The sequence below is a fragment of the Haliotis cracherodii genome, unplaced genomic scaffold (assembly GCF_022045235.1).
Source record: "Haliotis cracherodii isolate W230 unplaced genomic scaffold, xgHalCrac1.p SCAF_2, whole genome shotgun sequence".
NCBI classification, from domain to species: Eukaryota; Metazoa; Mollusca; class Gastropoda; order Lepetellida; family Haliotidae; genus Haliotis; species Haliotis cracherodii.
In genome coordinates, this window is record NW_027266275.1 from 75,003,419 (window position 1) to 75,018,182 (window position 14,764).

Genomic DNA, 14,764 nt, shown 5'->3' on the forward strand with positions numbered 1-14,764 from the left:
TGTTCACGTGAAAAGACAAAAGTAGGGAATTGTATCGGACATCATTTTGGTCACTGATGCGTCAAATTTGGAAATGTCCCCCACATGTCCACCATGAAACGTTCTAAAAGCTTTTCTGAGGCCCTGAATGTTGTAACCTTAATCAAATAGCTTCTGAGCAAAAGCCGCATGGCGCTATTTGAAATCCTGGTAGAAAGAGCATGCTCGATTATACCTAAACATTTGTTAAATGTAGACATCAAAGACATCAAGCTAAATGTCTTGGCCAAACGACATGTTGTGGTTTGTACACATTCAAACGAAAATATAGTAGTTCGTTTCCTTTCAGAAATGCGAGATTTCCCAAACGTCTCATATTACCTATTGTCACAAAAATGCAAAGTTCAGTGATTACCGTAATGAACTGACTAATAGCATATAGCATGACGACACAAATACCAATGTTTCATACAAAGTTCACTTTAACGTAGACTAGTTATTTCTCATAAAATATTCCAAGACAACATCAACAAATTACATCTGTAAATGTTTACAACGTTCTTTTGAAATTTATTTAATTAAAACAAATCCCCAAGTAATAAACATATATTGTTCTCCATTCCAATATTGTGCTATGACACATGACTGTTCAAGATTGCACACTGGTACATTGTTCAATAATTATTAATTTTAACATCTACAGTCCTGAATCTGATTTAATTAAGTGTAATGTGGCATCTAGAAACTGGATCTCCAGCAGATTTGATGTGGCGTTGTCGTTGGGCTCCGTGGAGTCTTGAAACAGCAGCACCTCGAACCTGTCCTGAACCAGTTGCACAGGTAGTGGACGACACGCAGCACGTCGGACCCATGTGTCCTGAACCAGTTGAACAGGTAGTGGACGACACGCAGCACGTCGGACCCATGTATCCTGAACCAGTTGAACAGGTAGTGGACGACACGCAGCACGTCGGACCCATGTGTCCTGAACCAGTTGCACCGGTAGTGGACGACACGCAGCACGACGGACCCATGTGTCCTGAACCAGTTGCACAGGTAGTGGACGACACGCAGCACGTCGGACCCATGTGTCCTGAACCAGTTGCACAGGTAGTGGACGACACGCAGCACGACGGACCCATGTGTCCTGAACCAGTTGCACAGGTAGTGGACGACACGCAGCACGTCGGACCCATGTGTCCTGAACCAGTTGCACAGGTAGCGGACGACACGCAGCACGTCGGAACCATGTGTCCTGAACCAGTTGCATAGGTAGCGGAAGAGACGCTACACGTCGAACCCATGTGTCCTGAACTAGTTGCAAAGGTAGTAGGCGAGATGCAGCACGTCGGACCCATGTGTCCTGAACCAGTTGCACCGGTAGTGGACGACACGCAGCACGTCGGACCCATGTGTCCTGAACCAGTTGCATAGGTAGCGGAAGAGACGCTACACGTCGAACCCATGTGTCCTGAACTAGTTGCAAAGGTAGTAGGCGAGATGCAGCACGTCGGACCCATGTGTCCTGAACCAGTTGTACAGGTAGTGGGCGAGACGCAGCACGTCGGACCAATGTGTCTTGAACTAGTTGCACAGGTAGTGTGCGAGACGCGGCACGCCGGACCGCTGTGTTAACTCCATGGCCCTGGTTGGTCATCTCAAGACTTTGGACTGTCTTCCATATGACATGTGTCGAGTGGAAGAAAAATCCATTGTGAACAGTATCAGGATTTATCACTTGCCCGTGAAGAGATCACCCGTTTGATAAACATACAGCTGTATTACACATTGTGTAATACCAAAGCGCGTGTTAATGTACTGCGGGAACAAGTTTTACAAACAAATATTGAAAACTCTCAACATCCCTGGGTTTATTCAACGACATTGCGTATTGAGAGATGATAGATCACTGAAAGGAGCTTATGCACACCCTATGACCCAGCAACCCTGTTGCTATACTGACGTCACATGGCATTGTTTCGCCGGCGGATCTTGTAACAAAATTTAACAAATTACGTCATAGGGTATTGTGACGTGATTGTCAACTTTGTACATGTGGTGCAGGACCCCGTTCCACAAGGTGATCGTAACGCCACGACACTTGTACGTCTAGGTATATGGGAGTAATTGAGAACCTAAGCGCTACGATAACTTTCTGGAAAGGAACCCCGAATTCTTAAGGTGAGCCGTTGCATGGTATTGAATTAATTCTTGTCAACTTTTGACGTGTTTGAAGTATTGTTTTGTTATGCTGTTGATCGCTTAGATGTCTGCCTATTTCTGCCACACGACATTGAAATTCTAAAAACAAAGTTATAAACGGCAAGTAATAAATAGAATACTAAACTCGCCCCCGTGTAGTACCAATTTAATGCAACTCGTGAATAGTTCTGGTATTATTCACTCGTTTTATAAAAAAAAATGGTATTACACCGGAGCTCGTTTAGTATTCTATATATCTCCAACGGCATTCATGGCGGTATCCTTAGTATATCTGTGGACGACGTCAGAATCTAGAGTGAGGCCAGTCGTTCCTAGCACAGCCTCTGAAACAGACGCCCTTTGGTTGTTTACTGAGTCTAGTATCCAGGATGTCGGCAGTAGTATAATTGTTCCATCATTCCTGGAGAGGAAGTTCTCATGGTCTTAGAACTAGGCATAGCTTGTTGAAGGTACTGCAACGTTGATTAAAGAAGACCCAAGCTCAGAAGGAAACTCCACCAAGACATCGTGTACGTCATCATGGCCGTGAACATTCCCGGACTCATCTCCGTCATCGTGTTCTACATCCTCATCCTCGTCATCGGAATCATCGCCGCTAGGAAAAGCAGAAACAGCAGTGCTGAAAACTCGTTCGTGGCCAATAGAAGCATCGGACTATGGCTGTCTTTTTTTACAATTACTGGTAAGTACAAAAGCTAATTACTATTTTCCTGCATGTAGATAGAACTGTTTCCATGTCGATCGATTTTTGTTTGTTTATTGTTTAACGCCGCACTCAGCAATATTCCAGCTATATGACGGCGGTCTGTTAATAATCGAGTCTGATCCAGACAATCCAGTGGTAATCCAAACAATTTGGATACGATGACACGCATCAACCAAGTCAGCGAGCCTGACCATCCGATCCCGTTAGTCGCCTCTTACGACTAGCAAAATCGCCTTTTATAGCAAGCCTGGGTTGCTGGAGGCCTATTCATCCCAGGATCTTCACGGGTCCGATGGTCCCAAGTACGACTGTTACCCTGAGAGTTACATTACGTACTACTGTCATGAGGACAATAGCTTCTGATTGATGTGGATCTTCCTAACGACAACTTGCACTCATTCCTTTTCATATAGGACTGTTTCGGTTGTTATGTTTGTTTGTTGTTTAACACCAAACTCTGCAATATTCCAGCTATATGTCGGTGATCTGGTGTCTGGACCAGGCAATCCAGTTATTGGCATCATGAGCATCAATCAACGCAACTAGGATGCGATAACATTCATCAACCAAGTCAGCGAGAACATTTCCGAACTACTATTACCTTAAAAGTTATGCTAAAACGTTTTACACGACTGAAACGTATGTGAACTATTATTACTTTGACAGCCACATGTAGGTTCTACTGTTTTATGACTGATAGTATAGGTACTACTATTGTCATGACTGATACTGGTATTACCATGTAAAATAACATGGAAATACTATTTCCATCGTGACAATTGTAATTGTTCAGAAAGGTTCAATGTAAGCACTAGCTAGCATAAGGCTCAGACATAAATATGTCTGAGCAACCACCAATGTGATATTCTGGGAATGGAGGTGTGATTGTTGGGAAATAATAACTTTTTTTCACGAGAGTATTGGGACACACTTTATTGTCTCAGGTTTTACAAGAACGGCCAATGGTTCGCTGTGCAGTTTGAAATAGTTCGGCTCCTTATTTCAGAACATAAATCACTTGTTTTGTTTTGATATCAAGATTCAGAATGAAGCTATTCAAACATAATGACACTCAACCTGACGTTTCTCAGACTGGTGTTACAAACGAAGTTGTTCGCATGTCTGCATAAAACTGTTTGGTAAACATGTGCCCTATGATTATAACGGATATTTATCTCTAATATAAAAGAATTAATGGTGATGAATGTTCACACTTCTACAGCCACCAATATCGGGGGAGGCTACATCAATGGTACAGCGGAAGCCATGGCCTTCAGTGGCCTCATCTGGACCAATGCTCCCATTTTGTACTGCTTTTCCATCGTCATTGGTAAGGGGATTTTAATTTACAATACACAGTGATAATGTACGGCTATGTAATTACTAGTATTTGATGAACTAATGAATGTTGTTCAACAGTCAGCATTATTATAGTTTTGTCGTGGCGCTTTGTAATAAATGAACTCCATGTTTGACAAACCGGTGATTGATATTATATACACCATTTGAGGTAAATCAGTTACGACTCGAGCCTGACCACCCGATTTTGTGTTGTCGGTTCATATGCCACCTCCCCTGGACACCAAATAGGATGTAATTATGCATCAATTAACATCATTACCTTAACATCGTTGATCCAGTGAAATGTCTGGCTAAGACATATCCTGTTCACAACCACTCATTATGTATAGATGTGAATGTTACAAATATATTTTACGGGCAGTACAATCATTAGGCTGTTTTAGAAAGAAATGAATAGCTTTTGTTTCATGCACAGTCGATGAAGTTGCAACATGTACGGTGTTCAAGATTGGATATTTAAACTGTTTCACAAAACTCAACTGTATACAAATAAATTCTCAGCTGGAGTGTTCTACGCGCCTAAAATGAAGAGAGGAGGATATATCACCATGTTCGACCCCATCCAGGCAAAGTTGGGAGATCGTGCCGGAAGTCTTCTCTTCTTCCCACACCTAATGGGAGATGTCTTCTGGACAGCCGCGATCTTGTCAGCCCTGGGTAAAATTGTGACAATTTCAGCATTTGTCGATGCGCCATATTATTGGTGTCATTTTGTAAGAGTACTTTGAACATTGTTGTTCTGCTTTGGTTAAACTCTCGATCACTAGGGTGTTGCTGACAAAGCAAAAATCATTATCTGAGATGTGAATACTATCATAGCTCAACAAAAAGAATTCGCATGTGTTTATATAACTACAACGCGTTTATGTGATAACATTCTTTCATTGACCCATCCATACAACGATGAAACCATGTCTAACTGACCTGGACCTATGTGTTACATCAAAGGGTCCACAATGTCCCTTATCCTGGATCTGGATCCCATCTTGTCCATCATCGTGTCCACCTGTGTGGCCGTGTTCTATACCTTCATAGGGGGGCTGTACTCTGTGGCCTACACTGATGTCATCCAGCTCATTTGTCTTTGCGTGGGACTGGTAAGAAGATCACAATGCAATAGACACAAATGGTTGCTGACCAACATGAAACTGATATTGTTGAGCAACATTTATTATGTACGATCTGTGGTGAGACAGTTTGGTTTGTGGGGGTTCAAAGAGGTGTCCCATAGGGAAATATAGGACTATTCAGAGAAGAGCACTATCTCTTAGGAGATATCACAACTATGAAAAAGCACCGCAGTGCTTGCCAAAACGTCACAGTCAAACAGGTTAGTTACTCTTAACACTCAAGACCCTCAAGTAAGCAAGATTCGTGATGATATATCTGATATCAATAAACACTCGGGTGAGATTCTCTATGTTTGCTTACAGGCAACATGGATTTATCGTTTTGTTTGTGACAGTAGCATTGTGGTGGATTTCAAAACAATTTCAATCAGTAATTGACAGTTAATATTCGTTATCAATAAGTTGTAATTGAAATACACCAACCTCCTCTACCTCATTACTTTCATTTCCCATATGTGTACAATGTATAAAGTAATTTCGATGTAGCACGATACAGCTGTGTTCAGTACATGATGTACTTTAAATTGATATTTTGTAGATCGTGGCATGTCCGTTTGCCTTCTTCCACCCATCTGTTGACCTCTCGCGAATCAAGGACACGTGGCTAGGTGAGCTGCCCACAAACATGATTGGTTTATATGCAGACCTCTGTTGTCAGCTTGTCTTTGGAGGAATGTCATGGCAGGTATGTATCTCAATTAGAATAAAAACGACAGAACCTTTATTTACAAGAAATCTTTGCTGAAACAATAGTCGATTGTGCGATTCGTAATATGTTAAAGCCTGTGTTTATGAATCGCCATCAAGTTCATTGTACTGTGGTAGCAGCCAATGACATCTGTAAATATAACCTTTACAATGTGATTAGACGCTATATTATATGATATGGTAATAATCATTATATTGGGCATACCAAAGGTCTATCTAGATCTGTATATTCAGGTCAGGATAACAATGATCATTTGAAAACTCCGTCCAAGCGTCATCTCTGCACTGGGCAAAGAAGTACCAACGTATGAGTCATTAATATAAAATTGAATAAACATGACAATAATGTGGACCACTTTTTAGTTTCATCAACTGTTTCAGGTACTTTTCGTCCCCGAACACCTACCTCAATTGCGTTCATATTGTTTTCCCCAGACTGGAATGCCACATCCTACACAGGCGATATCCCAATTCCTACTGAATACCACAGTTTTATCCTTCCCATGGTGCTCAACTACCTGTGTCCACTTCCGGTGGCAGTGTTGGGACTTGGTGTGGTGGCTGCTGCTGTTATGTCATCTGCCGACTCTTCTGTCCTTTCAAGTGGAACACTATTTGCAAAGAATATCTACAAAGATGTCCTACGTCCACAGGTAGGTTCGAAAATGCGTCACTACCAAATTGAAATATCATGGTCACGTATTGTCTGAAAATAATGGTATAACAAGAAACGGATGAGGTTGTTATTGCTGAATCAGGTTACTGAAGATTCATGAGAATGCATTTTCACAAATATCACTTTATTTATTATTGCTTTCTAATAGTTGATATGGGTATCATTTTTAGGCCAGTGACCGAGAAGTGATGTGGGTCCTAAGAGGCGGTATAGTGGTGACTGGTACGTTGTCGTGCGTTATTGCCATCCTAGTGAAGTCAGTTTATGGACTGTTCTACATGTGTACAGACCTCATGTACGTCATCCTCTTCCCCCAACTCACCTGCGTTCTCTGGATCGGGTTCACTAACACCTACGGCGCGCTCACCGGCTACGCTCTCAGCCTCTTCCTGAGAGTGGCAGCTGGGGACACCCTGCTAGGAATACCAGCTCTTATTCAATTCCCCTTTTACACAGAAGCTTATGGCCAATTGTTCCCTTTCAAGACCCTAACGATGATAGTCAACTTTGTGGCCATAGTATCTGTGTCAGCGTTCACTAGGCTTGTGTTCCGGCGAGGGTGGCTGTCAACCAGATGTGATGTGTTTAATGTGATGAAGAGAGAAGAGGACGCCAAGAGGGCCGAAGAGCGAGGAGAAAGTCTGATGATGAAGGAGCGAGAGGGTAGTAACAGAGACCCTGGTTACGAACAGAATGAAAAGATGAAACTAATGGATAGCCATTTTCAATAGCTCAAAATAATTACGTTATTGGTGTACTCCAACATTATTATGTGATAATTATAGTCGGAATCGTATACTCTAATCTGCAGAGATTTCTTGTAGCTGTGGAAAGGGTTGTGTTGCTATTATTGACTGTACAATATCGTTAAGCTGTCGGCATTCCGAGAACCAACCAAGTGTTCTTTGTGGTAAAATACGCTTTTTGCCAGGCATTAGTTCTCGAAATACCGGCAGCCTAATGGTACAACCGAAAGCGTGTGTTACTTCACACAGTGTACTCTCTGTGTTAATTGGTGAAAGAAATGTTACTTTGCTACTTACTACAAGGTCGTCGATCATTAATGTCCAGCAGAAGCTCTTCACCGAAAGACATGAGCGTCCTTACAATTATCTAATCTAATCTGGTGGAGGTGATGAAGTCGTGGTGATGGTAGTGATGGTGTGGTGGTGGTGGTGGTGATGGTGATGATGATGGAGATGGCGGCGGTGGTGGTGGTGGTGGTGTTGGTGATGGTGTTGGTGATGGTGTTGGTGATGGTGTTGGTGATGGTGTTGGTGATGGTGTTGGTGATGGTGGTGGTGTTGGTGATGGTGGTGGTGGTATTGATGGCAGTGGTGATGGTGGTGGTGATGGTGATGGAGATGGCGGCGGTGGTGGTGGCGGTGGTGGTGGTGGTGGTGATGGTACTTGAACCAGAAAGAAGGTATATGTGTGCCTAACACATCATATTCACTGCGAAACGGAATGTAACAAGAAAACAAATTATGACATTGTACAAAAATTACTCTGACATTATTTTTCATATCAATGTTTATATCTACCAGACGACATATCATTGGTCTTATGCAGCTACATACGAGGGGCGTGCAATAAGTTTTGAAACTCTGGCATTTGTGTTTACACAAATAATGTCAACTTGTGGCAAGTGTGACACTAGTCATAACATCAGGTTGACACGTGTCATAACAAGTCCCAGACACAACAATAAGTTAGAAGTGATGGCTTCATTCACCTGAGGGTGGTCACAATCGTGGATTCTCTCAAACATGAACAACGCGCTGTTATAAAGTTCCTTACCAAGGAGGAATGCAAAGCAAAAGAAATCCATGATCGCATGTGCAGAGTGATGGGTAAGGATGCTCCTGACTATTCCACAGTTTTCCGTTGGTCTCTACAGTTTAAAAGGGGTAGGGAGTCTATAGACGATGACCCAAGGTCAGGCAGGCCTTCAGATGCCACCCAACCGGAAACCATTGCTGCTATAGAAAGAAGAATTTTGTCTGACCGACGAGTGAAAGTATCTGAACTTTCTAGGGAATTCCAAACATCAGAACTGTTGTCACCATTATTCGTGAGCATCTTGGTATGTCCAAGGTATCTGCAATATGGGTACCTTGAAACCTCAGAGCACAAGATTGCAATCAGAGTCTGATAGTTGTCGAGAACTCCTGGATCTCTATACTGCTGATGAAGTCGGATTTCTTGCTTGTGGTAGGTGATGATCCACCACTGGGACCAAGAAACTAAATTGGAATCCATGCAATGGAGGCACCCCAATTCTCAGCCTCCGAGGACGTTTCGCACACAACCATCGGCTGGCAAGGTAATGACCACCATATTATGGTGAATGTGGATTCGAACAGTTAAATCACCCACCCTACAGCCCAGACTTAGCCCCCAGAGAATATTTCCTGTTCCGGCAAATGAAATATGCCCTAAGTGGAAGACGCTTCAAGGATGACGAGGACATAAAGGCTGCCAGAGAGGCGTGCTTAGAGGGCCAATCTGCGGGTTTCTATGAAAGTGGTATTAAAAGCTTGAAGGTTAAATGGAATAAGTGTATTGATGGGGAATGGGGATTATTTTGAAATATAAAAGTGGAAAAGATATTCTACGACTTGGTTTTATATTGAAGTTGCAAAATTTATTGAACGCCCCTCGTACTATAGTATTGCAATTGTATTGAACCGTATATGGCATGTTGGGGCCCTGTATTGCAGCCAGAGAAAATATTTCACTTTTCTCGATCACTGCACTTCTAAGATGTAGTCTTATGTTATCTTAACGACGGCATTCCGGCAAATAATGTTGAGTTGTTTCCGGCGTATTGTGACTACATTGGTCACACAGAGAGTATTCCTCCTTATCAACAACACCTATGTCGGTGTTCAGTGGACAGTGACCAAGACGAAATCTAGTTAAAACGACTTCCTCTCTTAAGACGGGCAATTTTTACTATTTTGTCTTCCTGCATATGTCTTCCAGTAGAACCATCATCCTACAAATATTGCCTCTGTAGTACCGACTTCACGGCATATTTGAAATTTCTTTGGCCTCATCCTTTAGCAAACCTTGCTTACCAAGACAAGATAATCTGCTGTTTTAGATCCCTGCAAACCGACATGAGCTGGACCACAATATCCTATGAGATATGCTTAGTGTTTAAAAGTGTGTCCAGTTTCAAAATTACGTATAATATGTCATTTCTGGACCCATTAACTCCAGGATCAATAGACATAACGACTAAAAATGAAACAGCGGAAATGAGGTCTTCATTGTCATATTTATCCACCCATATTAATGCTTGTAGAATAGTAAAATAAATATTTGGATAACACTATCTTGGTAAAGCACAGATTCTCGTACTTTGTTTGGTTGAGTCCGGTCCGGGATTCGAATTCACACCGCCAGAGTGATGCACCTAATTACCAGCACACAAAGTCAGCGATCTAACAAACTCAGCCACCGAGGCTTCCACTAAAATGAAAGTCCGACAACTGGTAGTCTAGATCACGTACTTTGTGTACCCCATATATACCTACACACACACACATACACAGACATACACAGACATACATATACACGCGTATACATATATACGTGTGAAACATTTATATTTTATTTGTATACAATGGTAAAAGATATTTAATATATTCATATAATACCACAGACATTTAAAAAGTGAATTTAAGTGGAGGGCGGGAAATATAGACTATAACTAAGTTGTGATAACTACATTGAATGCTATTGTATTACATCAAAACCAAAGTTATAACGCACATGAAAACTAATAGAAACTGAAATAAAATATAACTAAGACTTTTTATACTGAAACAACAATGCATTAAACGTGCAAGTCACACGTAAAACAAGATAATTTAGAAGCAGCTAGTGATAAATATAATTCTTGTTTAATTAAGATAAATCTAAATCTGTGTGTTCCTACAAAAAATTGATGGACGAATTTAAAAATTGAGTTATTTTGTTCCTCGGATAGCTTTTTGTTACCATAAAGATTTGTTTCTCAATTGGCTTGAGTCCCTATCTTCCTAATGTTGATAATCAAAGATTGTCTTATTAAAGTATTTTTTTTACATTCAAGAAAATAGTGAAAAGTATTTTCACATGGGGAACCGCAAGAGCAAGAAATAGTGTCTGACAAATTAACCCTAAATATATCATCTATGTCTAAGTCTTGTGTGTATAACATTAGTTACACGTGGTAACTTATTTTTCCCTCTCACATACTGTTATAAGGTTAAAAATTGCATCTCAGAAACTAATGATAACAAAGAGAACCATTATAGCTGCAATGAGGAGTTGCATTAGATATAGTTTGTGACAGAACTTTTAGTTTGAAAGGAATCAATAGAGAAAAGACATTTCACCTTTATCACAAGTGTATTCTGGACATTTCACATTTATCATTGGATTGGTTGCTGGCTATCGTCCATGAGTTAATGAAACAAATGCGGAGTTTCAAGGCATAATTCATTTGGAGCTTCCGGACGCGGGTCACAAAATCAATAGAGAGATGAGCAATGTGGCACGTAGGCTCGGGTATTTTTCCGATTACGACACACATGAGTTCATGGTCAGATCTAACTTGTAACGAATCAAATGGAGGTATTGAGACATGTGACAAGGACAGGCCAATCTCGAACACTATAAAATGATACCCTCAACATTAGGAGAGGAGAGCGCGGTTTGCAATCGATCGAGTCGAATCCCGATCGTTCTAAGTTTCCCCCAGCTAGTAACGAGCCTGGCCAGTCTGATCCAGTCCTGTATTGATAGATGGGCTGAGAGGAAGTAAAACTATGTGAGTATAAACTGGTGTTGCGTTTCTTTATTATGCGGGTGTGAATGCTGATAGAGACAACCTGGAGTAAGGGTCGTTAGACCAATCACTCCTTGACGGAGCCATGCCGCGGTAAACAAGGCGAGGGCAATGTCATGGCTTAATTGACCACATGGACCAGGAACGGCAATACATTTAGTAACTGTAGCAGGGTCGCACTGGACGCCCAAAGGCAGATACGACAATACTAAACATCAAGCATCAATGATATATTCACCTTCAATTAATCAACTATTTCCCCAGATTCACACCATAGTCAACATTGTAAAATAAACTAAGCGGCAAAAGAAAGTGTAGGTTGGCTATTTGTAATTTTCCTAAAAACAGCGATAACTAGTGGAAAGTGGGTATTGGGAATATGACTGCCCAGGAACAGGTACCAAAAAACACCTCACCCGAACGCGCCGCCTTTGACGGCGCTCGTGTGGTGACAAAAAAATGGTGAAACAGGTTTCCCGCCTATGGCTTAAACTGCACGTGCACGTTAGTTGTATAAATGCGTTCGTCTGCAGGGTATAACCGCACATGATGAAAGCACACAAAAGAAATGCCACGACTGTCACAGGAGCAGAAAGAGAGAGAGCCATCGGTATGGCCGAAATGGGGGCAACACAGGTCCAAATTGCCAGATTATTGGGTGTACACCACTGACAGTAGCCTGGCTGATTCAACGGTACAGGCAGACAGGGAGGACACAGGGCAGGCCTAGAACCGGACGACCCCGAGTGACACCACCACTAGAAGACCGTCAGATACGGCTCATTCAACTGCGAAACAGATTCGTAACGGCGACGGCGACGGCAGCAACAGCGTTGGGACATCCCATTAGCCAACGTAGAGTACCCTGCTGCTGGAATCCGAACGTATCGTCCTTTTCGAGGAATGGTACTGACTGCTCAACATCGACGCCTGAGACTGCGATGGGCGAGGCAGGTTCGACGCTGGCAAGTGAGAAATTGGCGTCGAGTGCTGTTTACTGATGAAAGTCGGTTTAACTTGTTTCGAAATGACGGCAGGGTTTATCGACGCAGAGGGGAACGTTTGGCCCCGGCGTGTATTCGGGAGGTCCGTCCATTCGGCGGGGGAGGTGTCATGGTGTGGGGCGGTATTTATGGAGATCAGAAGACTGACGTCATCGATGAGGCGGCGTATCACAGCATGCATTGAGGCAGCTGGAGGTCATACACGCTATTGAAGGCAACTGTGTCGACAATGAACTTATAGTGTGTCTGACAATTGTTTGGTGACATTTCAGACAACTTTTGAAAATGAAATTTCTTACCCCACCATTGTTTACCTTGAGCTTACATTACCTGTGATTGCACAATCAGAAATTCATCTCAGCCAGCTCAAAAGTCAAAGTCAGCGGGGGGTAACCAAGCGGTGAATTGATATTTCTAAAGCCTGGTTGGCTGTGGTCTGTTTCAGGTAATTTCGATGAAGTTCTGTCTGCCAGAACTTTTTTTGCCAAGACATAACTAAGATTAATTGGCATGAAGATGTAATATAATATAAAACAAAGGGATATTTGGATATTATATTTTATTTCATCGTTATGGTAACATGAACGTAAATTGTAAATGTTATGATAGCTTTAATGTCATTTAATGTACAAGCACCCTCAATGATTGTGTTACACGACTGGTGGGGAGTGGTCGTAGCAGCTCCAGTCGTTCACGGCATAATGTCGACCGGGAGAATACAGAGGTGGAATCTTGGACATCAGTTCACCGGAATCATCTGTCCACTCCTCAGTCCGCAAACCTTTACAAGCAAAAGTAAAAGTCAGAATGTTACAAATTAGTGATGGATTCATAACAGATACACTTGAGAAGTATTTCCATTGTACACATAATTGGATTGCAGAGTACTATTCTTACCTGCAATTTCTTCCCTATAAATTGTTGGAATGGTCTTGGCCCTTTTCCCGATTCCGTTTCATCAGGCGTCGAAAAGATCCGTAGGTCTGATTGGTGGTTGTGTAGTCTTACCAACTTCACAGGAATGTCATTGTTGGTATTTAATGTAGATGGACAACCCCGTCTATGCTATGTACAGGGCCAGCCATTGTGTTTTTTCTTCTTGGTGTACTGATGACCAGCATGAACAGGCATTCGACCTCCAGTGGAAGTTGGTACAAACTCGATACGTACATTAGCATTAACCGTTTTGACTAAAGACTTTTATAACCATACTTAATTCCCATTAATCATTGATAAGTACTCAATTTATTGAGTAAAAGTGAACTGTATTTACAAAATATCAGAATAATGACTGTATTTACAAGACGACACTATCAAAATCAAAGATATAGACTTACAGTTCATAGACTGTGAGATATAGGATAACACAGTTTAGGAACAGACTATAATCCCCCAGCCCCAATCCCCTAAACCGGGACCTGAATTTCAATTTTGAACTTGATGAGAACACCCCGTTGGCAAAGAGGGAAGACATAGGAGCATACCGCTTAAGACAGCGGCTAAAATTAGTTTTAGCCGTGACAGTCGAGCCACGAGATTGTGTCTAATTGTCCTTTATGCAGATGCTCAAAAAGTAAACTCTACACACTCTTATTAGGGAATCAGAATCATGTTGACAAGATTATTATTATTATTATTATTATTATTATTATTATTATTATTATTATTATTCGGTGAGACTTTATTGTAACGATGACAATAAAAAAACAGTTTTATTTCCAGCTGTTCAATGTTTTAAATTGATGTAAATGTAGAGTATGTGTAATGCAGCTATATAAATCAGACAGTGAACTATGTACATGGAAGCTGTAAGCACCAGACAGGGGAACTATATACCTTATATCTGTATACACAATATAGGGGAACAATGTACATTGTATCTGTATACATTACACAGGGGAACAATGTACATTCTAACTGTATACACCAGACAGGGAACTATGTACAGTGTAGCTGTATACATCAGACAGAGGAAGTATATACATGTACATTATAACTGTATAAACCAGACAGGGGAACTTTGTATATTGTAGCTGTATACATCAGACAGGGAACTAAATATATTATAGCTGCATGCACAAGACAGGGAACTATGTATATTGTTGTTGTATACACCAGACAGGGAACTATGTA

At 41.6% G+C, this 14,764-nt stretch overlaps 1 protein-coding gene across 1 annotated transcript; it reads left to right on the top strand.

The window, feature by feature from the left end:
* Window positions 1-2,676: 2,676 nt before the first annotated feature.
* On the top strand, window positions 2,677-7,942 carry LOC139469635 (high-affinity choline transporter 1-like). The gene is made up of 7 exons (XM_071251861.1): window positions 2,677-2,884; window positions 4,131-4,238; window positions 4,772-4,927; window positions 5,219-5,367; window positions 5,939-6,089; window positions 6,472-6,761; window positions 6,955-7,942. Exons 1-7 carry the CDS (start codon window positions 2,722-2,724, stop codon window positions 7,513-7,515), a joined length of 1,578 nt encoding a protein of 525 aa, XP_071107962.1. The 5' UTR covers window positions 2,677-2,721; the 3' UTR covers window positions 7,516-7,942.
* Window positions 7,943-14,764: the final 6,822 nt, after the last annotated feature.